Genomic DNA, 27,897 nt, shown 5'->3' on the forward strand with positions numbered 1-27,897 from the left:
ACAAATTAGAGAATATTATAAGAAACATTAGACTTAATTTTTGAGATCTATTTCTACAGAGATATTTCGCCTCGTCCAAGAGAATCGAACCTGCGACCATGGATCACCAATCCGATGCTATGCTCTCCCTATTGAGGTATGCCGGCGGACCCCTTGTATTGTAACGAGTTTATGTGAGAAATCGAGACCGAATCTTTGAAATGCAGTATATAAATCTGGCATGAAAATATGTACATTTTGAAGGGTGTAAAATCATTCGAGTAAGCTTCAGTGAATATAAGCTTTATAAGTCTCCTGTCGCTTATTTCAATTAGATTAAAACGAACCAATCTATCTTGCATTCATGAAGTGGGCCGCCACTTTAATGAAAATATACATAACAAGAGCTGTCCGTAAGACAGCGCGCTCGACTTTTTTATTGCTTGCCAATAAAAAAAGTTTTTGCAGTAAAAGGCAATACAAGAATCTCTGTATTTTTAAAGTGAACAATGGCCATGAGCATTAAGATATTTAGTGAAGAATTATTTTACTGAATTGTGTGATACCCTTGAACACTGCAGCAAAGTTTGAAATGTTTAAGTCAAAAGAGGGCTGGTAAGAAAGAAAAAAAAACTGAGTTGAGCCTTAAATAAATTTAATTCTAAGTCGATAAAAGGCCTTAATTTTTAAAACAAATCCTTGACAGAGTTACCTTCTCTTGCGTACAGATGGGGGTAATGATGTGAAATAGCATTAAAAGTTTCAAAGCAATATCTCCAAAGGGTTAAGGCAATAAGTGGATTTTACCCATATTCAATGTATTTTTCTAAGTCAAAAAAGGGCATAATTCTGTCAAAAACCTTGACAGAGTTATGTCCTCTTGTCTGTTGATGAAGGTCGTGATGGTAAACAAGTATGGTCAGTTTCAAAGCAATACCTCCAATGGTTTTTGAAATAAAGTGAGGTGGTACAAAAAACTTAACCAAGCTCAATACACTTTCTAAGTCAAAAAAGGGCCATAATTCTGTCAAAAACCTTGACAGAGTTATGTACTCTTGTCTGTAGATGGAGGTTATGATGGTGAACAAGTATGGTAAGTTTCAAAGCCATACTTGTAATACTTCTGAAATAAAGTGGGGTGGTACGAAAAACTTAACCAAGGTGTGACGCCGACGCCGACGCCGACGCCGGGGCGAGTAGGATAGCTCCCCTTTTCATAGAAAAGTCGAGCTAAAAAGGACAGACGCATGTTATAAGATTAAGGAGTATTGATTTTGTCTAGTGTTGCAGCAATGAACGAGTTCTCGTGTCATTTCAAGTTACATTTAGAATTATTATCAGATCTCTGAGACAACCGCGAAATTATATTTCTGTAAGTGATATAATTTTTGCATTTTCTGCATGAATATCCAGGGAAACGCTCACAGCTGTTCATGAATTTTCTTTCGCAAGACATTGTTAAGTGACGTGAGATTTTTGAATGTTCTTTTATTACAGAAATTGTCATGATAATACGAACTGGTTATGTTTTGCCATGAATTGTTTATAGATTTGTAATGTTTTTCATGAATTTGACTTTAATATATCTTGAATTCAGTGCTATTAAATCATAATATTATGCCTTGAATTTGTCATTCTTTGTTTTTGTCATTTCTCAGTGCTTAACACGATCACAGAGTGTAAAGTTTTAGTACTTAGTTTATACCGTAGTACTTCATATATATTAAGAAAACAAGTAATTCCAATTCATATGTATTACTTATATCACTTGTATCACCGCTTCTCGGAATAAACCAGTCCTGGTGTCATAGCAGGAAACGTGGTCGTAAAGCTTGAACCTACAATACCCAGATTGGCAGGCAGACGCCATAACCACTAAGCCATCGGTTCCAAACTTATCATCACAACATCTTAGAGAAAACTAGACCTTCAGAAGTTCTTTACAAATATGGAACACGACAACTTTAAAATGTACATGTAACTTTATTTAAATTTATGAACAACAAATGATCACTTAAGACATTTTGAGCAAGATGAACATGGTATTTGGAAGAATATATTACATACAAGTATAATAGTAACACAAAAACCATTTAAATAACACAGTCTATTATGACATCACACATTTATCTAAAACGCAATAGCCGCTAAGTTTGATATGTATTTCCAAAGCCGTAGCATAAAGTTTTTTCTGTCATATCTTTGTTCATGCCAGGCTACTGTCTTAAACATAGCTCTTTGTATGCGTTTGTGTCCATCTCTCCGAATTATGATATTAAATGATTTGACTAGAACAAATACACCCCATGTCTTACTATTATGCAATTTTGTGTATCACAATTGAATGTCTTACGAGAGTTTACTATGTTTTCATGAAACGTTTTATTTAAAGGATGTTCTCGACAGAATGTCCACCAAAGAATATCACCAACTTGGCAAGTATAATATACAAAGAAGAATGACATCCAATGCATGGGTTATCTAACAAATATCATCATCGAAATTGTCACCCTGAGAATATCAATTACCTGGAATATCATGTACGGAATGTTATCAGGATAATGTCACCCAATATTATTTTACCCACATAATGTCATCTACTGAATGTCACCAGAAGAATTCAGTAATAAGACACAGAAAGTCACAAACAGTACACCATCCAAAGAAATCTGTGGAAATATGGTCATGTGAACTTTATTCACAAATTGTCTTTCCGTAAGTATCACAAAAAAACATCGGATGACTACGCATATAGAATAACATCCGGTCAATGTCATCTTCAGAAGAATATCCCTCCATCTGTTTTAACAGAAAACCAATAGAAAACCATTTCCTCATCTTCGATTTATACCTGACGACTCTCCCTGCAAATAAAAGTTATCATACATTCCATGGACTTATGGCATTTAATTACACGGAACTCATGTTTTAACAGACAACTCAGTTTTACTGACAGAAATTTAGATCTTAAATTTTTATTTTAATTCCCATTTTTCTCTAAACTAGGGATATTTTCCAAAAAGAAACATCTTGGAACATCTGTATATGAATATATATTTGCAATACGGAAAAATAAAGCAAAAATGACATTGCCTAATATGTAAATATCGTACGTAGAAAAAGTCACTTGCTTAATACATAGTTTATATTAATTACGAGAATAAACCTCATTGACATGAGTTGCAAATATCTTATCAGACTAAAAAGACAAAGATTGTGCAATATTACGTGATTACCCTCGTTATACCGAGACAAAGTAAGACAAATTGTTTTATACCTCGTCCTCACTTAGGAAACTTGCGTTACTATATCGCCATGGCATGTAATCCACGTCACGTGTTATAATCCAGTTTCCCCGGTATTTTCGCCTGTAACATAGATAGCATACATTTAGGTCACGTGACGACACCAGAACCTCGTCTTTTAGGTTTTGTTTCCTCCCAAGGTAATGATTATGATGGTTAAAATACCTAGAGTCTTAATATAATTTTTTTTGTTATATGGTTTTATCGAATAAGGCATGATCTTTTAATATTTTGTCAATGTGCGAATAAAATACATGTTCATGATTAAGCTATTTTCGTATGTTTTATCAAACTTTTATTATCTTCCGGTTATGCAATAAAGCTCAGGCGAAAACATTATTGAAGCATTAAATAAAACGAAAATGTTTGAATAATCTGTTTGTATTCTAATACATTTAACACACTTACCTTCTGTGCAACCAGAATGCAACGCCTACTAAGAAGAGGATGAACAATGGTATACATATACCGAGAGCTGCCTTCCCTCCCGTAGATAAACCATTACTTTTTAGAGCACTTTGCTGTGGAATATCTTCGGTACCTTGCTGAATTGCTATGGTACTTGATGTTTCTACATCTCCATCAGTGATGTGATTAATTTTTATTGTTGAAAAGATATTTCTTGTCTCTGCATTTGATTGTTTCCTTGTCGTGATTATTGATGACGTACTAGATGATATATGTTTTATTGTTGATGCGGATACATCTGAAAATGTTGATGTTATTGCAGTTCGTTTGGTAGAGGATTGGCGAACTGCGTTTGTAGTTGCTGATCTCGTTACCTGGCTAGTTGGAATGTCTAAAGTTGCTGCTGTCGTCAACAAAGTTGTTATTACTGTTGGTGATGTTTTGGTATATTCTGTTCCTGAATGTGTAGCTGTCTTTGATGATTGTTTGACTGAACTGCTTTTTGTGGACGTCAATGGCAGCTTTGTTACTGTTGAATTTGAAGAAATAGATATTACTTTATTTTTTGTTGAATACGTTGCGGAGCCTGTCGATGGATGTTTCATGACTTTGGTTGTTTTAACAGTTGATGTGCTTTGATTATATATAGGCGATACTGATGTTTGGGTAGACGTTGGAAGACCACTCGCTGTTGTTGCTTGAGTTTTGTTGGTTAACTGTGTTGCTGTGTAACCAGTTTGCATTGTTGACTGACCGGTTGAATATTGTGAAATATTTGTGTAAGTTGATGTATTCATAGCGTGTGAAGACGTAGCTGATAAATTCGTAGACGTTATTGTTGTTCTACCAGTAGAAGATTTTGATTTTGTATTCAAACCTGTTATTGGTAAATCTGAAGAAAATGGTGTAACTCCAATGGTTGATGCATTTGGTGAAGTAGTAGTGAACAGGAATGTGTTACTACTTTGTGATGTATTTGTGTTTCCTGTTTTCGTAACTGGTTCACCTGATGTGGTGTGATTCTTTGAAATAGTTGAATATACCATCACATTTAACGTTTGAGCACGTGGTGTAGTAGACGCGGTATGCGAGTGTGTTAATGGTGAATTAGTAGTTACATTTGACATTTGGACAGGTGATGCAATTGACGTTGTGATTGGCAATATACTTGACGTTTTCGCGACTGGGGTGCTTGATGTGTTCAATTCGTTTGTGACAGGTAAATGTTCAGTTGCATTTGATATTAGAACAGTTTGAGTACTTGACATAGTTTGTTCATATGTTAATGGTAGATTGGTAGATACATTAGACATTTGGACAGATGAAATATTTAACAGCATGGAATGTTCGTATGTAACTGGTGAATGTGTCGTTAGATTGGTCGTTTGAAAAAGTGAACTATTTGAAGAGGTTAAGTGTGACGTAGTTAATTTCGTGGCTGTATTTGATGTTTGTACAGACGAAATGCTTGACAAAGAAGATGATTGTGTTGTTGGTAAATTTGAAGTTGCATTAAAAGTTTTAGCTTGTTGTGTATTTGGTGTGGTGTATTCAAGTTTAATTGGAAAATTCGTACTTAAATTTGACGTTTGGACAAGTAAAGAACTAGAAAATGTGGTTTGTACATGTGTTACATCCAAAGGTGTTGTTTTAACCGATGTTTTAACAGACGAATCAGAACTATATCCCATATTATGCGAGGATGTAATCGTTGAATTGATAGTTGATTTTGATGTTTGGAAAGGTGAAGAAATTGAAGAAGTAATATTTTCGTATGTATTTGGTAAGCTCGTAGGTAAATTTGATGTTTTAACAATAGAAGTGTTTGACTTAGTAGATGAGTATGTGGTAGGTAAAGTCGTTGTTGCATTTAATGTTTGGACAGGTGATGTGCTTGTTGACAGGGTATATTCAGATCTTACCGACGAATTCACATTTGTATTTGACGTTTTACCGGACGGGGTAAAACCGTGTGTAACTGTTGTTTGTTCGTCTGTCGTATAAATATTTGTGTGTACGCTTGTTGGTAATGTAGAGGATGTTGATGAAAATGTTGGCTCTTTTGTAGTAGTATGTGTAGACGAATTAACGGTTGATGGTGTTGCTTCGACAGAAGCGCCTGTTACAATACCAGTATTATTATTTTTTGGTTTACGTGTTGATGACAATGTTGGCAATGTTGACATCCGAGTAGTTTTTGTATTCGTTGATGTATCAGTGATCCTGGAAAAAGTAAGCGATGATAACTTGGAGGCTACACCTGTTGTTGAATTAAAAGGGGTATATGTGGTTAAGTTTTTTGTCGTTACATCTGATGTAGTCAGAGCTAGATTGGAAGTTGAATCAGTCACTGTTTTTTCAAATGATTTGGTTGTTGTAACCGTTGATGTACGGAATGTTAGATGTTTAGAGGTGTTTGCTGATTGATCAGGAATTGTGCTTGTTAACGTTTTTACTTTTGTCACGTGCGGTGTGCTATCTGAAGCACGAGAAGATATGCTTGTTGGTTCGTGTGTCATGATTGTTGTGCTTGTTGACTGGCTAGGCGAAGTTGTTATAAATTTGCCTTTCATAGTGTTTGTTGATTGTGAGAACGTAGCGTTTGTTGAATGATACTGTGTACTGCTTGTTGACTGATAGGGCGGAAAGCTTGTTGACTGATGAGCTGTTACGCTTTTAGATTGATAAGATGTACTTGTGGAATGATCAGATGGAGTACTTGTTGTTTCATAAGACGAAGTATGTCTTGAGTGCTGAAGAGTAGTGTTTGTTGATTGGTGTTGTGTAGTGTTTGTTGATTGGTGTTGTGTAGTGTTTATTGTCTGGTGTTGTGTAGTGCTTGTTGACGGGGAAGGCGTTGTGTTTGTTAACTTAACTGTTGAAGTAACTGTCGATTTGTTTGTTGGAACATGCGAAGAAGCTGTTGTCGTCTTTAAAGGTGAACTGCTTGCAAAAGGTGATGTGGAAATCACTTTTAGTGTGCCTGTTGAGTTATGGAAAGAGATGTTTGTTGACTGTTTTGGTGTTGTTAATACAGTTGTGGATGGTACTGGCGATAAGCTTGTTAGTTGCTCATGTGGTGTACTTTTAAATACGTTCGTGGAAGTCACTGGTAATGTGCTAGTTGAATGGTATGTCGGCGTACTTGTTGAAATATCGTATGAATCAGTAGATACGTCTGTTGCTTGGAAAGTTGGTGGTACTGTCTCTATGACTGTTGGTTGAAGAGAATGCGTTGATTTTGACTGATTATTTAAAAGATCTATAGTGTTAATTGTTGCCATTGTTGAATGTGTAGAGGGATATATCTTATAAGTAGGAGATGTACTCGTTGTCGCCACAGAAGCCGTATTAGCATCTCTTAAATGTGTTGTTTTTATATCTTTCTTTGCTGCCACTGTCTCAGTGTAAGATGATGTTGTTGAAGCACCGTTTGCTGAAGTCACTGCACTTGTATGTTTGTTCGATGATTTACTAGTAATATATGTTGTATATACTGAAGTCTGATAGTTTGATACGCTTTCAGTTGATGTTACAAAAGATGTCTTTACTGTTGATGATGGATAGGTGGTATAAGTTGACGATGCGATTAATTGATTACTTGTCGTTTTATAAGATGGTATTGTGCCCGATTGATTACTTGTCGGAGCAAATGAAGGCTTATGCGTCGTAGGTGTAGATTTATAAATTGCTTCACTTGAGTTAAATAAACTTTTTGTCACTTTCGTATGGCCAGTTGACAGCCGTGTAGTTGATGTTGTTTTGGTTTGAGCAGATGCGTCACTTGTAGGGAGATTGGTAACAGTAGTTTGACTCATTGGCGATAATGACCGTGCTTGCGAAGATACCAGTGCTGAAAATGAAATGTCATAAGAACATAAAGCAAAATGAAGATATTGATCATATATATTTTAAATAGTAAAGATGTTATGTTAATGTTTAATTCGCGGTAAACATTTTAGAATGTCACCAGAATGAGTATGTTGCACAGCGTTTTTACAACGCAGGTTTACGTTTGAGACTTAATAATTATGTTTCGGTGATTATATAGCCATACTCAAGATAACTCGATGTATAAAGAAGAAATCCTCCTCAAGTTATTGTATAAAAAACATCTTTTTTTAATTGGTTTATTTATGTATTTTTTTTGCGATTTTTTTGTTTGTTTATTTTCCTTTCCTTATTTACTTTATTGCATTAATTTTCTTTTTTATATAAACATTTCATTGACAAACATCATCATGCCACTATATTCAACTTATAAATGCCAGTTTTGAAATAGACCATATAATAAAATTATGACTTAAACATATACCAATAATGAAAGAAATTATATATTTGATGGTATATGACGTTGTAACCAACCATCGATACATTATGGTAAATATTGACAACTTATAAATATATGACATAATGGTAATTTAGACTTAAAATTAGTAACTATCGTAGTGACATGTGTATATCAAATGAAGTTTTGACAATTTTGAAGGTTGATCGTCTATGACACTGTTATGAAAATGTCAAGTATTATAAGTTAATCGTTCAAATAAAAATAAAATTCACAAATAAAAATAAAATTCAAACAGGAGAACCGTTTGCACAATACATTTCGTTCATACTTTCGTGTTTAAGTGAAAAATTAATGTATGGGTATATATGTATGGAATCGTTTTCGTTCCAATATTATTACATGAATTGCAGAAAACTGTCATGAAGCATGCATATTAATAAAAGATGTGAAAATTTAAACATGAATAATCAGAAGTACTGACATGTTTTATATAATTTCGGAACAAAAACGTCAGATGACGTGCATTTACAAAATACATGTATATGGATGACTCACATTTCAGGCGGGTGTGATGCATCGTGTATACAAATAAATCCTAATGGATGCGGATCCCACTTTGATAATTAAGGAAATTACTTCGACTTCTAAGCAGACGACACAAATATTCCGTCTTTGTAAAGCGTTTAATTATAGTATGCTAAATGTTGTTGAAATACTTGATAATGAGTGAAGTAGATTGACAAATGCCATATAGTTCATGTTATTGCCCATTTTTCGTTTATTCCAAGAAATTGAATATCAAACAGTAAAAAAAAATCATAAATAATCACATAAACACATACAAGCCATATACATACGGACATACCATACTAAAACGACATTGTGGTCATTATTGAGCTTTATTGCCTATAATTCGAAAGATTGACTGCTAAAATGGTGACTGACCAACACTTGATATGGGAAAATGTTCAGGATAAAATATAAATTTGCCTAAAATATAAAAAGACTGACCGAGCCTTATGATAATTTGAACGTTACAGGTAAATTGATTTTTCTGAAGATTCTAAGGGTCACGTGATTTATTTATAGTTCATGCGAAGTAAAATAGAAAAATTAAAGGATTTGTGGCAAAATGTAAACTTATTTTGACGGTCAAATGTTCACTCCCTTGGATGGGCATGTCACTTTAATATATAATTCATGCACTCTGTACAAAATTGGCATTGCTGAAAACTATTTATTCTTTTACATCGAGTGCAATTAAATAATATTGTGATAATTTAACTAATGTAATTACAGGTATAATAAATAAATCGAAGTCATAAATGGGTGCCACAATGTATTTTTCACTTGCATGTTAAGAGTAAAGTTGATAATTTATGGTGATATATACGCCAGTTCTCGGGAGAATAAAACTAACTATAACTGGATGAATGAATTTTAAATCATTTTATTTTAGATCACGTAAAATTGTGTATGCAACAAATAATAAAGAATAAAGCGGTATAACCTATTATTATTTTCTTCCTTTTTATCCGTTTGTAAACATAATGGTATACAGATCGTTAGGAAATTATTTAGTTCTCATTAGAAATATAAAATAATGTAGGCCTATTCATCTACAAAAAGTCTAAATGAGCATCAAATATACATATATATATATGTATATATATCACAAAAAACGTATGAAAATACCAAAAACGCCAAAGAAAACTCAAAACAAAACATGTCGTTCAGTTTCACACTGTGCCACATAGTCTCGCTGTGTCATGCACTTAATTTCCCTTAAGCTCATGAATATATACATTGTAACAAAGGGGTAGGTGTGGGTCTGTAAATCATAGAACATGGGAGACATATTGTATCCCCATCTAAAGACATTAGTTAACGACAGAAGCCATTTTTCTGCCTTATAATAATTATGATAGTCTAGTTTGATATAAAAATAAAACTTACCTAAAAATATCATGAAAACTGCCGAGAAAGGTCTTATAAATTCCATATTTCAACGTTTTGGATACCCGTTTACTATTAAAGCACTAAATATCCCTGACATAACATCGATCGACCATTATAGATAAGCTTCAAATTGTTATCATTCAAAATCCGAACACAACCGATAAAACTTCCATTTTATCTGACAAATAATTTACGAAAACACTTTAAATCCGTGTTTTTCCTTGATACGCAAAATTATTTCAGAATTTTGATAGTCGGGTACATACATGTATACATGAATAACGCTTGACGCACGTGTACAAATATTTGAGGCTTGCTAGGTGTACATAGCAGATTACAAGCATCAGTCAGTTGATGACATGTTAGACATAATGGATAAATATTTAAGATGCTACGATGTAGATGTAAGTCACCTTTGACCTTAAGCCCTTCGTTGTTATCTCCATGCTATTAAATCTCTTTAATATGGAAACAATTAATCTATAAAGTTACACTTGCAGTATTTTTCAAATTCCACAACAAGTAGAAACATTGCGTTTTTATGTTTATCGTTAATGAATGAGTACAAATGTTTAACAATTTAAATGTGAAACACGTCTTGATTTAGATTAATTACAGTTGTGAAATAATCAACAACAGTTGACCAAATTAAACTAATTTAAACTGATTTCTAATTTAAAACATATTATCGTTTACATTACATAATTTAAAAACTTCAAAACGTAGCTCTTATTTGAAGCGTACATGATGTTCACAAATATGGCTTTATAGTAGAATGATAAAAGTAAGATAATTATTATAAGCTTTAACGCTTATCTTGAAAGTCCTTAAAGATCAATTGATTCGTTTGTTCAATCGTGTTTTATACGGGTATTTCAGACTTTTCGGGCACTGTGAATGCATGTTTACATGCAGACTATGAGCACAGTTAAGGGATTAAGTTGTGAGAAATTATCTCATAACACAAATTTCACAAAATATATATCAGCCATACATATATACAGAATAATAAATGGGTGACTGACTTAGATATTATACATCAACGAGAGATGGTAAATTTGTAGGGAAAATGATAATGTAAGCGCCAATTTGAAATAGAATTCGAAAAATGTTAAAGGGAGCTCGCAGACACTTTACGGTTACTTTTTTATACAATTTACTACCCAGTATAGAATGGTTCCCCTATCTGAAAAGGTGATAGACCACCCTCTAAAACATCATCAATAACAACTTCAAAATCAACTAAATATAACAATAACAAAAAGCAGAAGAACATATTAATTGGGATTTGCAGACATACATGTATAGAGGGATTTTGCAGACAATTTAAACAAAGAAGGGTTTCAGATTTTGCAGATAATGTATAGATTATATTGTAGGTGTTAAATCTCTTGTCGTAAGGTGTGAATGGGAAAGGATACTAGAAAATATTATAACATGTATTTAAAAAAGAACAAAATTTTAATTGATAGTTTAATGATATCTTAATAAATATGTGAAGTAGAGTTGAACATGAGATTAATAATAAAGATTGAATTTTGCAGACAAGTTAAATAAAGAGCAAAATTTGAAAAGATGGATGGGTGAAAATAGGCTAAATCTGTTGGTTTTTTTTTGCAAACTGAATGTTGAACAAAATATGAAATCATAATTGATAAAAAGGTAAATCTGTATTTTGCAGACATACAAATGCAATTGATTTGGATTTGGGACAGAAAGATACACTTTTTTGTCCCAGTTTGAATTAAATTTTTCTGACAGGTTTTGCGTAGCTTTGGTCCCTAAATATCTAATATAATTCATGATTTGATCTACATGTATATGACTCTGAACCCCGCAATTTTAATACGCATTTACGAACATAATACGCGTTAACTCATTCGAATACCTTTGACTATTATCCCAACAATTTAACTGTCCGAGATAATGGGAAAACTATGGGAAGAAGTGAAAGTAAACAAGAAGTTTGAGTGTTACAAATTTGTTAATGCTAGCTGTACTTAGTGAACAATTTGGTTTGTTACTTGGCAAATAGTTAATATTTCACTTATGTTTCGTAGAAATATAAGAAAATGCAAATATTTCTGTAATTTGTTAATGTTTTTTGTGTGCATTCGTCCTTGTGCCATATCGTACTTATATAAACAGAATAAATTTTCAAGCAATTTTTTTAAATAGAAAAACTGTCTGCAATAATGTAAATGGAACAAGCTGCTACCATATTAATCAATCAAATTCTTAAAGGTTGATTCATTTAAAAAAAATATCAAAAGGTAATTAGTCAATTTTGTACTGGTCTTGACTCTTGTACACAGATGTCTGGGGCAGTGGGGTCAGACCCTGTCCCCCAACGTGATATGCCCCAGTAAACACTCTATCAAAAATATTTTAATATCTAAACACGAATGTTACAACAATAAAACTGGTTTTCAAACAATTGTCTGTTAGTACGTATACCATCAAGAGACTGAATGGTATACGGTATTGGTTTCAAAAATGTAAAGCAGACTCTCCACTTTATTCCATAATAAATGATGGAGTTTCAAAAGTTATTGAAGAAAATAAATTCCTAGACTTCAGTAGACTGACCTTATTATTTGTTTTTATGCCCAAAAAGGCTCATTGTATGGGCATTTTGGTATCCAAGTCAGTCAAAATCACATGAAATAGAACTACATTTGTATTTATCTTTCTATCACAGGTCAATTTCTTCCCTTTTCCCAATGATGTGAAGTTTTGATGAGCTTTAAGATCTCACCAATATGACATCACTTCTCCTTAGATCTCAAACAAAAGATGTCTTCTGTAAATTATGTTGTGTGAGAGTTTCTAGATATAAAACAACCCAGGCTATCAGAGAGGAACCGAAACATGCATCCCATACTGAGGCAACTCTCTATGTACATGTAAGTCATGCAATATTACAATTGTTACTCAATAATATGAAGTATTTTCTAGTTTATTTATTGCAAGTTTAAACTTTTAATTACATGACATTCCTTGTCGTAATTGTATTGTAATCATTATGTACTTGTATTTATTTATTGTATTACAAACGTATGATATGAGTCTGCTTAATATTTTTAACCATATGTAAAGGTCAATGGTTGAGGTAACATTACAAACAAAAGTATCTCCGACAAAGAATTTACTTTTTCCAATATATTTGTAATACCATATGATAGAGAGAATCTTACAGATAAGTCAGTCTTATTATTCCCCCACCACAAAATGGGGGGGGGGGGGGGCTATAATGGATTCAATTTGTCGCGTAGGTCGGTCGGTCAGTCAGTCGATCAATCCGTCCGTCCATCTCCATTTTCGTATCGGCTCTATAAATCCTATACCATAGAAGGATTTTCTTCAAACTCGGCTCAAATGTTCACCTCAACAAAGAGATGTGCAGAACTCATGTTGCCCATGTGTCAGCTCAAGGTCAAGGTCACAATTGAAGGTCAAATATCAAAAAGTCAAATATTAGACAGTATGTCATGTCCGCTCTGTAAGTCCTACACTAATTGAAAGATTTTCTTCAAGCTTGGCTCAATTGTTCACCTCAACAAGGGGATGTGCAGAACCCATGTGTCAGCTCAAGGTCAAGGTCACAATTGAAGGTCAAATATCAAACAATCAAATATTAGACAGTATGTCATGTCCGCTCTGTAAGTCCTACACTAATTGAAAGATTTTCTTCAAACTTGGCTTAAATGTTCACCTCAACATGGGGATGTGCAGAACCTATGTTGCCCATGTGTCAGCTCAAGGTCAAGGTCACAATTGAAGGTTAAATATCAAACAATCAAATATTAGACAGTATGTTGTGTCCGCTCTGTAAGTCCTACACTAATTGAAAGATTTTCTTCAATCTTGGCTCTAATGTTCACCTCAAGGCTCAACAAGGTAATGTGCAGAACCCATGTCACCCTTTTGCCGGCTTAAGGTCAAGGTCACACTTGAAGGTAAAAAATTGACTTAGAAAATATTCTTAAATTTTAACATGTATTTGAATATTTCTGACACTAGAAAGGTTTTTTGCTTGAAACTTAAAATATATATGAAGTGTCACAATTAAGATATGCTGGTCAAGTTATGATCAGTGCTGCATTTTAACAAAGGTGTGCCCCTTTTTAAGTCTTCAAATTTACATACAATCAAATATTAGACAAAATGTCGTGTCCGCTCTATAAATCCTATACTAATGGAAGAATTTTCTTCAAACTTTACTCAAATGTTCGACTCAACAAGGTTATGTGCGGGCATGTTACCTTTGTGCGGGCTAAAGGTCAAGGTCACACTTGAAGGTCAAAAATTGACTTAGAAAATGTTCTTAAATTTTAACATGTACTTAAATATTTCTGAAACTAGCACAGGTATTTGCTTGAAACTTAAAAGATATATGAGGTGTCACAAATAAGATATGCAGGTCAAGTTTCATAACTCTGTATTGCATTTTGACAAAGTTATGCCCCTTTTTAAGTCTTTAAATTTACATACAATCAATACTAGACAATATGTCGTGTCCGCTCTATAAATTCTATACTAATGGAAGGATTTTCTTCAAACTTGACTCAAATGTTCACCCCAACTGGGCAATGTGCAGAACTCATCTTACCCTTGTGCCAGCTTAAGGTCAAGGCCACTTTTGAAGGTCAAAAATTGACTTAGAAAATGTTAAGTACATTGGGAAAATGAAAGGTTATTTGTAACTGTTATAAACATGATTTGACAATATATATTTATACTATGACCTGTACAATTAGTCTTTCTTTTCACCAGAGATAATTTCTTTTTATGTATATGTATTTGTGCCACTAAAGTTATTCCCTTAACCACCTTTCCCAGTCATCTTCTGTCAAGGACATTGGCGGGGGTATGAATAGCATTCAGCGATGGTTCTAGTTTAATTTGACCGAAATATGTACTAAAACTGATTATATTCACACCATAATGTCCCAGATGTCCAGAATTATGCCAGAAATTGGGTATTTGTTGTAGAGGTGTCCCAGGAACGATCTTTTTTTGAAAAGCAAATGGATGTAATAATTTAATTCAGATTAAGCCTTTTCTTTTACCTCCGTTTGTTTCGAATGAAAATAAAAATTTGAATGTAATCATTAAAATTTTGATGTTGTTTTTTTTCAGTGGCCTTATTGTGCCAGAAGATGTACTTATTGTAACTTTAATAAATACATTAGGTAAGAAATTCAATTTAGAAATATTGTAAATAAAGGTAACTTATGAAAATAAGTATTTTCACAGTTCTCAGACTGCATGTTCCAGTTTATAAACTGGTATTTATTTAATTGTTTGCTTTTATGGAGTGTCATTGGTTAATAATCATTTATAGATGTTATAGTAAACTTAGCATGCATTATTCATGATTTCTGTTACTTTATGGTCATAGTGGTGTAAAACCTAATTTTATTGTCTGCTATAGAAACTATTGTTAAAATGGTTGTCAAAGGACTCCAGATATGATAAATATTATTTTACTACATGTAGTATATTGAAATTATATTTAGTTTGTCATTTCATATTTTTATTGAAAAAACTTACTCTATGAGAATATTGGGTGTCTGCTACCTATTTTAAAATTGTTCATTATTTCAGTAAGTCTGTTGAGCATTCAAGGATGGCAGACTGTTTGAAGAAGGAGACAAGCACCTTGTTACAACTAAGTGGAGTTTCTCAAATCAAATCCATCTTCTTTGGTGGAGGTAAATTACATGACTTGTTTCACATGATTTGTATTCTTTTAGCCTTTTTAGCTCACCTGTCAAAGTGACAGGGTGAGCTTTTGTGATCGCTTTTCGTCCGGCGTCCGTCCGTCCGTCGTCCGTAAACTTTTTCTTTAAATGACATCTCCTCATAAACCACTAAGCCAATTTCATCCAAACTTCACAGGAATGTTCCTTTGGTGGTCACCTTTAAAAATTGTTCAAAGAATTTAATTCCATGCAGAACTCTGGTTGCCATGGCAACCGAAAGAAAAAACTTTAAATATCTTCTTTTAAAAAACCATAAGAGCTAGAGCTTAGATATTTGGCATGAAACATCTTCTAGTGAGTGTCTACCAAGTTTGTTCAAATAAAAGCCCTGGGGTCAAAATTGGCCCCGCCCCGGGGGGTCATTGATTTTCCCTATATGCATATAGTAAAAAGTTAAAAAATCTTCTTTTAAAGAACCCAAAGAGCTAGAGCTAAGATATTAAGCATGAAACATGTTCTAATGGGTGTCTACCAAGTTTGTTCAAATAAAAGCCCTGGGGTCAAAATTGGCCCCGCCCCGGGGGGTCATTGATTTTCCCTATATGCATATAGTAAAAACTAAAAAAATATTCTTTTAAAGAACTCAAAGAGCTATGGCTAAGATATTGAGCATCAAACATGTTCTAATAGGTGTCTACCAAGTTTGTTCAAATAAAAGCCCTGGGGTCAAAATTGGCACCGCCCCAGGGGGTCATTGATTTTCCCTATATGCATATAGTAAAAACTTAAAAAATCTTCTTTTAAAGAACCAAAAGAGTTAGAGCAAAGATATTTAGCATGAAACATGTTCTAATAAGTGTCTACCAAGTGTGTTCAAATAAAAGCCCTGGGGTCAAAATTGGCCCCGCCCCGGGGGGTCATTGATTTTCCCTATATGCATATAGTAAAAACTTAAAAAATCTTCTTTTAAAGAACTCAAAGAGCTATGGCTAAGATATTTAGCATCAAACATGTTCTAATAGGTGTCTACCAAGTTTGTTCAAATAAAAGCCCTGGGGTCAAATTTGGCACCGCCCAGGGGGTCATTGATTTTCCTTATATGTGTATTATAGCAAAAACTTAAAAAATCTTCTTTGAAAAAACCCAAATAGCTAGAGTTAAGATATTAAGCATGAAACATCTTTTAGTGAGTGTCTACAAAGTTTGTTTAAATAAAAGACCTGGGGTCAAAATTGGCCCCGCCCCGGGGGTCATTGATTTTCTTTATATGTGTATAGCAAAAACTTAAAATCTTCTTTGAAAAAAACTCAAATAGCTAGAGTTTAGATATTAAGCATGAAACATCTTCTAGTAAGTGTCTACAAAGTTTGTTCAAATAAAAGCCCTGGGTCAAAACTGGCCCGGCCCCAGGGGTGTCATTGTTTTTAACTATATGTGTATAGTAAAAAACTTTAAAAAAATCTTCTTTTAAAAAGCCCAATGAGCTAGAGCTTAGATGTTTAGCATGAAACATCTTCTTATGGGTGTCTACCAAGTTTGTGCAAATAAAAGCCCTTGGGTTAAATTGGCCCTGCAACATTGGGGGGGGGGGGGGGTTGGGGGGGGGCCTATATACAGGTGAGCGACCTCAGGGCCATCATGGCCTCTTGTTGAGATTTAGTCTTGATTTGCCTTATTGGGAAATATTTCATTTATGTTATTGGGGGAAAAAGAAATCCAGTTGCTTATCCTGGAAATTGGGAATAGGTCCATTTGAAGAACCTTTTCTAAAGAGAAAAGAAGTAGAAAAAAAATACCAAAAAAAAAAAACACTGTACAAATTCATGGTAAGATTTTATTAGAGGCTTCAAATATTACAGCAGTGATAAAGAATCTACTTCAACAATTATTACTGATAAGTTCCTAACTGTAGATAATAAAACAGTAACAATAAGATACAATGTATATACAAATCTTTGAAGAAAGATGCATGTCTTATTTAATAAAAATGTTTTCCAACCTTACTTTAGAAAGCCATTAACAGGACTTTTATTTGACTGAAAAGATAAAAAAAATTTCAGGTACACCTAGTTTAGCTTTACCCAGTACAATTGAAAAGGTGATTGGTACAGTAAAAGGACATGTGACCTTTTCAGAGAGGTCAGAGGTCACCATGGAAGCTAATCCAACACATTTAGAGACAGGTAAACTCAGGTATAAACTTGTTTACAACTTAACTTTCATAGTAGCTACTACTCCAAATAAATTTCTAAGGTGTCTCTTAATGCTGTAGGTTTGAGCTAAAAATCTATCCAGCTAGCTTAAAGAACATGCGTGGTTCTACTTAGGAAATAAAGCACAAAGGGGCATCTTAGATCTTCCTCCATCAGTAAAGCTGGAAAGTTGCAATATGACCTAATACTGTGTTGGTGTGACATAAAACCCAACCAAAAAACTAAATTCCTAACTGATAAGTCAACTGTCCCTCTCTTACCCCTGTTGGCTCATTTCTTTCACCTCATAATGCCTTTAGGGCTGGGGCTTCAATTGACTGGTTCATATTTGTGTGTGATTAACAAAGACAGAAAATCAAAGCACAGAAGGCGCTGAATTTGTTTGGGTCTCAAAATGTCAGAAAGGTGAAGGTTGTGAGATTATAAACCAGTTTGTTTTTGTATAGTGCCACCAATGCTTTCCAGCGTTTTTATTGTAGTAAATTGGCTGTAAGACTAATTGCAACACTGATATTCAATTCAATGTTTATTTGACTTAAACAATTTGAAAAAAAAAATGAGATGCCTTAACTGGGATTTTAACTCAAAACCTCTCGCTTCCTAAGCGAGAGCGCAAACCCCTCGGTCACGGTGAAGTGATATGTGAAAGGCCTGAAGAAAACCATATTATTCCAAATTAGGGTTTGTAAACCTTATTATTTCGAGGCTAACTGTTTTTTTCGCTACCATTATTTGTTTGGTCTGACGACCCAAACAAATAAAAAGTGAACATGTCTTTTGAAAATATTTATTTTTGGAAAATGAAAGAACAATCCTGTTTTGAGGAGGGCTTTTATGCACTGACATGATGATCTTCAGTAATTGACTTAAATAAGATAAGAGCTTGAAATATTGCATTTCAAAATAGCTAACAGTATAGATTAGGGTCATTATTGGTGTGCAGACTGGCATGGAAAAGTCAATATTTCTGTTAGCGCTCAAAGAAATAAATCAGCTTTCTCATTTAACAGAATCTATATCATTTTCATTTGAATGATGAAATCTCCTTTGATTTTAATAAAACAGACTTTTTACATGATTTAAACTTCCCCATGACTTAGGTTAACTTTCAAGGAATTCAGTTTGACATGAAATTATTGGTAACTGCAGAAATGAGCAGAATTCTGTATTGATTGCTATGATATTAATGCAATAATGCAGTACAAGTAAATTTGGAAATGAATATTCAATGAAATTTTCCTAATATAAGCTGTCACACATAAAAGCCTGTTTGATTAATTGAAAGAAGAAAAATAGTTCTTGTTACTATTTTGAGACATTAATTTTGTGATTTTGTGGCACAATATCATTTGATTCTTGTTACACCAAAAATGGCACTTTCTAAGATTAAGAGTTTAAAGGTGAAAAAATGATATTTGTTGGAAATTTGTAATATTGAATGAACTGGTTATGAAGAGTTTACAAATATGTTTAATAAATCTGGAAATATTGATAATTAAATTGTCAACATCAAACAATACTTTTTCTTTACTTTAATAAAAAAAAGTTGCATTTTTCTACAAGTTTGGCAATTTAATTTTTGTTATTGATATATTTTTAGAGATTTTCACGAGGCAGGTGTGAACAGATTATCTATAGGTATTCAGGTAGGTTCCTCATTTAACTTTAATTTTCCAACCCTAGTTCGAATACTGACTCACCTACATGTCACCAGTATATAGCCATGCCGTACCCTGTCCTTGCAGTCCGACCAGATCTGATATCATTGGTATTAAAGTGACATTATGCCCATTCAAGAGTATACGTTGAGTCAGTGAGTGAACAGATGAATAAATAAGTTTACATTTTCCATAATTCCTTTCGGTTTTATTATATTTTTCACATGAACGATAAATAACTTTCATGGCCCAAGGAAATTTCTGTAAACTTTCATCAGAATATACATGTAACATTCAATTTATAAAATGAGTAAGGCAGTCATTTTTAGATTTAAGGCAGATTTATATTTTATCCTAAACATTTTCCAATTCCAAGGATTGGTCAAGTGCCATAATAATGGTCATTCTTTTGAAATATATTGTCAATTCAGCTCAGCAATGAAAAAAATGAGCATAATGTCACATTAACAAGGTACAGTTCAAAAAATAAAGCAAGGAGTGAAGTTAATGTTAATTCGTAGTCCTGATTTACGCCAGCTATAGATCTTAAGAAAATTATGCATTTAGAATCATAGCTGTGTTCATTTTACATATCTACAGTAGCAACATTTTGGCTTTTGACTTTGATAGGCCAAAAGGAAAACTTCAGTAAAAAGCAAATTCTGATTTTCTAAAAAAATACTTTTTTCTAGTGGGTGAATTGTACTGTATTGTTAGAACATATGGTTGTTGTTTACATATCATTCTGATTAGACTTGATTTTATGTGTGTGTGCTGAATAATTGACTATTCCTTTTATGTGGATAATTACTAGGCCTAGGCATGATAATTATCCACATAAAACATGAAATAAAATAATTCTGTGACAAGACTTAAATTTCAAGGTTAGAAATTTAATTTGAAGCTCATTCCAATCAAAATATACACTGATCTTGTGTGATTATACAGATTGAGTTTACAGATGTAGTAAATTTTACGTCTGCAGTGTGACATGTAAGCAGTTCTATGACTTCATTGTTTTATTCATTTATTACAGGCATTAAACAGTGAAGATTTAAAGATATTAGGCAGAGATCATTCAGTGACAGAAGCATTAAAGTTAGTACTTTATGGAAATCATGATGTGATAGAATTTTGTGTACTATCCCCCAAATATATAACATCACTTGTGTTCTCAATGCATAGATCAATGACCTGTATTATTCTAATTATCAGATTAGTGGATTACAATAAGAATTTCACCACAACATATTTGTACACAAAAGAGCACATGTCAATGTTTGTGGTTAAATCTATTGTTATTCAAATAAAATGTCAGAGTGGGGATCTATCAATACATGATTCTGGTGACTGTAAATAATTTTGCCAATACACACATGCACTTGAGATAATAAAGTGCCTGTCTTTTAATTTTCACAGGTGTGTAGAAGAGGCTAAATATATATTTCCTGGGAGGGTGTCCGTGGATTTGATATTTGGTAGACCTGGACAGACTGTTGAGGCATGGAGGAAAGAACTACAAGAGGTTTGTTTACCATTTGTAGAAATACAGATAGTTTTATAATGTATAACAGTTATAATTGTAGAAAGAAGTGAACAAAAAAAATTTCATTGAAAAATAATAATCTGTAGTTTCTTGTTGGTAATGTTTCATATGTACATGTATTATGTTGATGAAATACACACAGGTTATATTATTGAAAATGTTGTTGCTTTCTTTTCTTCGGGCCCTAACAATAAGGATGACACCATTTATTAAAATTATTTAATAATTTGCTGAGGCCCACATGGAAGATCGGGAAACCGAATGTGTAAGCCTCGTTAAATAAAGTTGTTACTTACTTACTTACTAATTGTCCTCGTCCAAATTATCAGTATGAATTGAGGGACCATCTCATACTGATCTTATAAAATCACATTTGCATACACATTTACAGCAGCTTTAAAATGACAAGAATTCATGATTTCAGTAGCATTTCTTGAGCACCAAAACACTCATTTTTATTGCCTGTTTAGCATAAATATTTGAATAATAAAAATTTTCTCTCACTTCAGGTGACAGGTATGGGTGTGAACCATGTATCCCTGTATCAGTTGACACTAGAGCGCGGCACTCAACTCTTCAAGTGGGTGGAGAGTGGTCAGATCTCACTACCTGATAATGAGACTATGGCAGACATGTATATAGCAGCTGTGGAGGTAGGTAATGCTGGAAAACCTCTCTCTTTTCTCTAGGGTAAGATCAGTGCCCCGATCAGTGCAATGTAAGAACAAAGCACTGAAAATGTACTATACATGTATATTTATTATTATAAGATAGTAGATTTTTCTCACTTAATTGGGAAGAGGCCTTAATTTATTAGCCTCTTGATATTGGGAAAAATCATCACTAAAATTACTAATTTTGGAAGTAAAAAAGCTGATGTAAGTTCAGATTTTTGGATAAACTGCATGATTTAAAAAAAAAATCAGTTGTGAAGAGGCTTTTTATTGACCTCTGTTTTATAAGGAGAAAAATCACTGTTATGGTAGACAACCTTTGTTAATTTTTTCTAAATCATCGCAAGATTAATATTACCAAACTGTACCTGAAGATGAGCTGCTGGTGTCCTGGCTGAAGCAAAACTTTTGACTGATATACAGTTTGATGATAGGGGGAAACTATACAGCTATATGAATGTCAGCCAAGACTGTGAGAGGTGTTAGCTTGAGTTTTATCTACAGAATCCTGTTGGGGCCATTCATAATGTCGCCGTCACATTTGCATGGTCGTCACACGACAACATGAAATAACATAGCGATATGATGAAGTGACACCCGACAATCGCAAATGACGGCGACAACCTCAAACCACAATGTTGCGATATCTACATTAAAATGTCACCTATAAAAGCACGATATATCACGATGTCACTTTGCATTGTGGATTGTCATATCGCATTTTCCCTTTGTCACTTTGTGTTGTCGCGATGTCACTTCGCGTTTTCGTGTGTCAACCCTGCAAATGTGATGGCGACATTATCAAACAACACGCAACAATCTCAAACGATGCTTGACAATGCAAAGCGACATTTTTCTTATGTCGTATCTTCTGTCGCGTGTTGCGGTTTTGTTTGAGGGTCATACAGTTGCAGGTTACTTGACTTTTACATTCCATTGAGACGTGGTACAGTGACTTACTTTTGAATTAGAAATTCTTTTGTTTCCTGTATACTCTATGAACATAGAGCAGTGAGAAATATCCCTCCAATTAGTGCTTTAAAATAAACTGTTTACTATTAAGATCAGTGGAATAACATATTCTGACTTGGTATTTTTATGTCTTTATTTCAGATACTTCAAGAACATGGATTAGATAGATATGAAGTCTCCAACTTTTCTAAAAAGGTCTGTTTTAACAATTAATTAATGGTTAGATGTTTAAAGGAAATGGTCTTGAATACTTTGAGTCATTTATTGTAGTTGTTAAGGTCTTCTTTCTTCTCTTTGTATCACATTTTGCTCCCCCCCCCCACCCCCAAGAAAAAAAGAAAGAAAAGAAAGGAATTATGAAATATTTTGCTTAAAATATTGATTATTTGTCAGGGAAGTTAATAGTATTAAAAACAAAATGCATATATTTACTCTTAGATACTTAGAAAACTTACTGTCTAAAGTTATAGAACTTGTTTTCAGAATTGATTTGATAATAAGTCATTAATATTCTCTTCAATGAATATGACAATGAATTATTTTAAATTCAAAGGTTTTTATACACATCATCAGTGCTGGAAATGAGTGTATTTCATGTTAGTAACTTGTGTTAAAAGTGAAGAAATAGTCTGTAATAAATTTATATATAAAGATTTGCACCTTTTTATATTGTAGGGCTCAGAGAGTGAACATAATCAGGCCTACTGGCAAGGCTCACAGTATATAGGTGTTGGCCCAGGTATGTTATTCTATTAAATCAATCTGACCCCTATATAAGCACTGAAGCATTACTTGAAACAATTTTGTAAATTTATATATAAAGATTTGCTTAAAATAACAGTTATGCTACTATACTAAAAATGGGGTGAATGCTTTACTACAATAAAAAAAATCGTCTAAATAATGACAGGCAATGTCAAATGGAACAGTGTATTATATGAATTTTCAAAAATAAATCTTAAACTTCTAATCTTAGTACATATTCTTAATAAAGAGGGGAATCATCTTTTATTATTTTATATTAAGTGGTTTTAAAAATGAGGAACATTTTTGTAAAAAAGTGAAATTTGCCACTTGTAAAAAAAGGTCACTTAAGATTCATTGGTACCCATTCATTAAAGGTGCTCATGGCAGATTTATACCAACAAATGTGAACCAGTCTGAAGGTGATGAACTTGTTAGAGAGGCTAGGATACAAACACTGGAACCAGACAACTGGATGTTTGAGGTGGAGAAATATGGACATGCAACCAGAAAAATTGTGAAATTATCTGTTAAAAATAGGTATGAATTAGAAAATACATTGAACGTTTTAGTGTTTGGTGACTATAAGTTATTCATGTTTGACTGTCACATTTGTTCCCTCAATTATGTAGTGTATGCAATGTGAATATTATGTAGTAGATACTTTGTGAAAAATTATGTAGTGTATACTATGCGAAAGAATTTCTTATATATCTGGTACCATCAAACAATAATTTATCCCTGAGGAAGTGATGAAGTATTAGTTAAGGTGTCTGCCTCTCAACCCAGGGGTCATGGGTTCATACCCTTCTATGTCTTACCAATGTGTCCTCATCAGTCACCTGCACTGATAACTTCTAGGAGAGGATCAAATAAATTTCAAGCTTTCATCTCAATCAAGATTACAGGAACTCCTCTGATGCCTAAAACCATGAAATTTGAAATGTTTACATAGATATAAAACAAAAAACATGCCAAAGATAATAAAGACATACACTGAGAATTGAATTTTATTTGTAGGGTTCTTGGTCCAATTTGAGTTAAAGCTATTTAAGTGCTTTATTCTGGGAAGATGGATGGTGCTAATGATATTCCTTTATTTCATTGTAGACTGGAGGAACTTATATGTTTAGGGTTAAGAACCAGAGGAGGCATTGCAAATCAGGTCAGAAATCATTTAAGTTTTCTACACTGTAATTGTAAAAAAAGACTTAAAAATATTATGGCATATTTTCTTGTTCATTTTTAAAAGTAATTTGGAACTTCTTTGATTTCTAGGATAACATTTACTACTTACCTGCGTTACTTTATCCATATAGTTATAAAAACTATATAATCTTAAGTGTTTTTAATAGGTTTTTATTATAAAATGATAGCATCATTAATTTCACTGTCTCTATAGACTCTTCAAACTGTGGAATGTTGGGTTGAATCTTTGTCTTACTGACACATTTCTAGTTGTATCTTATAATGACCGTACATCACAATTACAGCATTCTGTTTTGAACCATTTGTCTTAATAACATGTATAAAATGACAGGACTTGAAGTTTATCTTTTTTTGTTTACAGACATGGGAAAACCTAGCAGGAAAGAGTTTACTACAAAGTTTTGGTTCCTCTGAAAGATGTGCTCAGTTAATCGAAGATGGACTCCTTTATTTAGATCACAGGTAAAACATCTCCTGTATGGTACACCAATGTGGTGAATATTTATATGCCTTTCACTCAGATCAGTTAATACATGTTATAGTGAACACTGAATAAGTCTGTTCAACATGGCTTAAACATTAATTGACACATTATCCATATTTTATATAGCATTAAAGTATTGGAAAAGAATCATTACAGATGAAAAAGAAACAAGAGAAAAACTGGAATACTTGGTTTTACCATTTGTCTACTTATTGGTAATTTGAGTTAATTGCATACAGAGTTAACTTGCTAGAATAAGTTATATTTAGCCTGCTGAGGGTAACAGATTCTACCCATGCTTACAGTACAGACTAAAATTAGCCAGCATGTCCTTGCTATCTTATTTTTAAATCCTCTTCCAAAATTAATGAATGGTTTTGCCCAGATTAAAAAATAGACAAACCTTTTTAGCTCACCTGTCACAAAGTGACAGGGTGAGCTTTTGTGATAGCTTTTCGTCCGGCGTCCGTCCATCTTTTACTTTAAATGACATCTCCTCATAAACCACTAAGCCAATTTCATCCAAAATTCACAGGAATGTTCCTTTGGTGGTCACCTTTGAAAATTGTTCAAAGAATTTAATTCCATGCAGAACTCTGGTTGCCATGGCAACCAAAAGATAAAACTTAAAATATCTTCTTCTAAAAAACCCAAAGAGCTAGAGCTTAGATTTTTGGCATGAAACATCTTCTGGTGGGTGTCTACCAAGTTTGTTCAAATAAAAGCCCTTGGGTCAAAATTGGCCCCGCCCCAGGGGGTCATTGATTTTCCGTATATGCATATAGTAAAAACTTAAAAAATCTTCTTTTAAAGAACCCAAAGAGCTAGAGGTAAGATATTTAGCATGAAACATCTTCTAATGGGTGTCTACCAAGTTTGTTCAAATAAAAGCCCTGGGGTCAAAATTGGCCCCGCCCCAGGGGGTCATTGATTTTCCCTATATGCATATAGTAAAAACTTAAAAAATCTTCTTTTAAAGAACCAAAAGAGCTAGAGCTAAGATATTTAGGATGAAACATCTTCTAATGGGTGTCTACCAAGTTTGTTCAAATAAAAGCCCTGGGGTCAAAATTTGCCCGGCCCTGGGGGTCATTGATTTTCCAAATTTCCTTATATGTGTATAGGAAAAACTTAAAAAATCTTCTTTGGAAAAAAACAAATAGCTAGAGTTTAGATATTAAGCATGAAACATCCTCTAGTGATTGTCTACAAAGTTTGTTGAAATAAAAGCCCTGGGGTCAAAATTGGCCCTACCCCAGAGGTCATTCATTTTCCCTATATGTGTAAAACTAAAGCAAAAATTGAAAAATCTTCTTTGAAAAAACTCAAATAGCAAGAGTTAAGATATTAAGCACGAAGCATCTTCTAGTGAGTGTCTTCAAAGTTTGTTCAAATAAAAGCCCTGGAGTCAAAATTGGCCCGCCCTGGGGGACATTGATTTTCCTTATACGAGTATAGCAAAAACTTAAAAATCTTCTTTTAAAAAACCAGAATAGCTAGAGTTTAGATATTAAGCATGAAACATTTTCTAGTAAGTGTCTACAAAGATTGTTCAAATAAAAGCCATGGGGTCAAAACTGGCCCTGCCCCCATTGTTTTTAACTATATGTGTAAAGAAAAAACTTAAAAAAATCTTCTTTTAAAATTCCCAACAAGCTAGACCTAAGATGTTTAGCATGAAACATCTTCTAATGGTTGTCTACAAAGTTTGTTCAAATAAAAGCCCCGGGCTTTAAACTGGCCCTGCTCCGGGGGCCTATGTACAGGTGAGCGACTTTAGGGCCATCATGGCCCTCTTGTTAAGATATTTAGGTAGGTAAGGGTCCATTATGTACAATTGTATTTGTATTATATTTAGCTTAAGATAAGATGGCAAGTTTTCAATTAAGTCATAAATGGATTAATTCAAGAATTTTCTCATTCATATAGATGTTTTGAAATATTTTATTTCAGTGGAATAAGAGCAACATGTAAAGGGATAATAATTCTTGACTCTATTATACCTCACCTGTTATATACATTGGATCAAGAGTGGAAACAAGAAGGTGTCACATGACCCATTAGCACAAATAAACTGAATACATTATATATGATACCGCATAATATAACAATCCAAGCCGTGGATAGATAGAAATCTACAAGACGTTAAATAATGGGTTGTGACTTGTAGTTTTATTAACATGCCTGGTTGAAGATTGATGGATCTGTCATGGTAGAGTTGTCTCCCTTACTTGAACCATTGAAAAAACACCAGTTGAAGATTCCTTATTTTTAATACAAAAGGATTGAGAACATAAGTGTCATCATTATTAAATGTGTGTAGGAGAATATAAACTCAAATGTGTTAAGATTGTGAACTTTTAATTCGTTTTCATATTGAAATAATGTTAACTTTTGAAACTTTTTATTTACATGAAAAATGTAGTAATAACTGTTATACTAGTTGTACACCTGATGGGAATTTAATCTGAAGTTATTGAAAGCAAAACAATGTTTAAACAATGACTGATTTGTGAGTTTGTTAATTTATGTGTGAAGTTGTCTTAAAGGGCCCCGTTCTCCACCTAATCATCCCTGACTTTTGCACCTTTGTACATTAATCTTAATCCCCATACTTCTATTCAATGTACAGCTGTGGGAGAATGTTGTTATTCCTAAGGTTACAATAGAATTGTTTTCACCAAACAGTATTTGAATTGATATAGGTCAAATATTTTCAAACAGAACATTTAAATTGTTGTTATATT

The 27,897-nt window shown here is 33.3% G+C and overlaps 2 protein-coding genes across 3 annotated transcripts; one reads left to right on the top strand and one right to left on the bottom strand.

Moving 5' to 3' along the window:
* Positions 1-1,835: 1,835 nt before the first annotated feature.
* LOC132743748 (mucin-2-like) lies at positions 1,836-10,391 on the bottom strand. Its single transcript, XM_060732309.1, has 4 exons — positions 9,940-10,391; positions 3,693-7,545; positions 3,257-3,347; positions 1,836-2,843 (listed from the first exon to the last, which is right to left on the bottom strand). Exons 1-4 carry the CDS (start codon positions 9,983-9,985, stop codon positions 2,814-2,816), a joined length of 4,020 nt encoding a protein of 1,339 aa, XP_060588292.1. The 5' UTR covers positions 9,986-10,391; the 3' UTR covers positions 1,836-2,813.
* Positions 10,392-11,820: 1,429 nt separating this feature from the next.
* Positions 11,821-27,242, top strand: LOC132743749 (radical S-adenosyl methionine domain-containing protein 1, mitochondrial-like). 2 transcript variants are annotated; one of them, XM_060732311.1, is made up of 15 exons: positions 11,821-11,957; positions 12,644-12,848; positions 15,085-15,137; positions 15,553-15,659; positions 17,711-17,843; positions 19,464-19,509; positions 20,558-20,619; positions 20,941-21,046; positions 21,577-21,720; positions 22,855-22,908; positions 23,389-23,452; positions 23,835-23,997; positions 24,568-24,622; positions 25,028-25,128; positions 27,104-27,242. In XM_060732311.1, the coding sequence occupies exons 2-15, from the start codon at positions 12,705-12,707 to the stop codon at positions 27,204-27,206; spliced, it is 1,335 nt and encodes a 444-aa protein (XP_060588294.1). In that variant the 5' UTR covers positions 11,821-11,957; positions 12,644-12,704; the 3' UTR covers positions 27,207-27,242. The 2 variants fall into 2 exon arrangements, with proteins under 2 accessions (XP_060588294.1, XP_060588295.1); XM_060732312.1 differs by having other exon boundaries at positions 11,865-11,895.
* The last annotated feature ends 655 nt before the right edge of the window (positions 27,243-27,897 follow it).

The sequence above is a fragment of the Ruditapes philippinarum genome, unplaced genomic scaffold (genome assembly GCF_026571515.1).
Source record: "Ruditapes philippinarum isolate M1 unplaced genomic scaffold, ASM2657151v2 ctg772_1_1_1_1, whole genome shotgun sequence".
Lineage (NCBI taxonomy): Eukaryota > Metazoa > Mollusca > Bivalvia > Venerida > Veneridae > Ruditapes > Ruditapes philippinarum.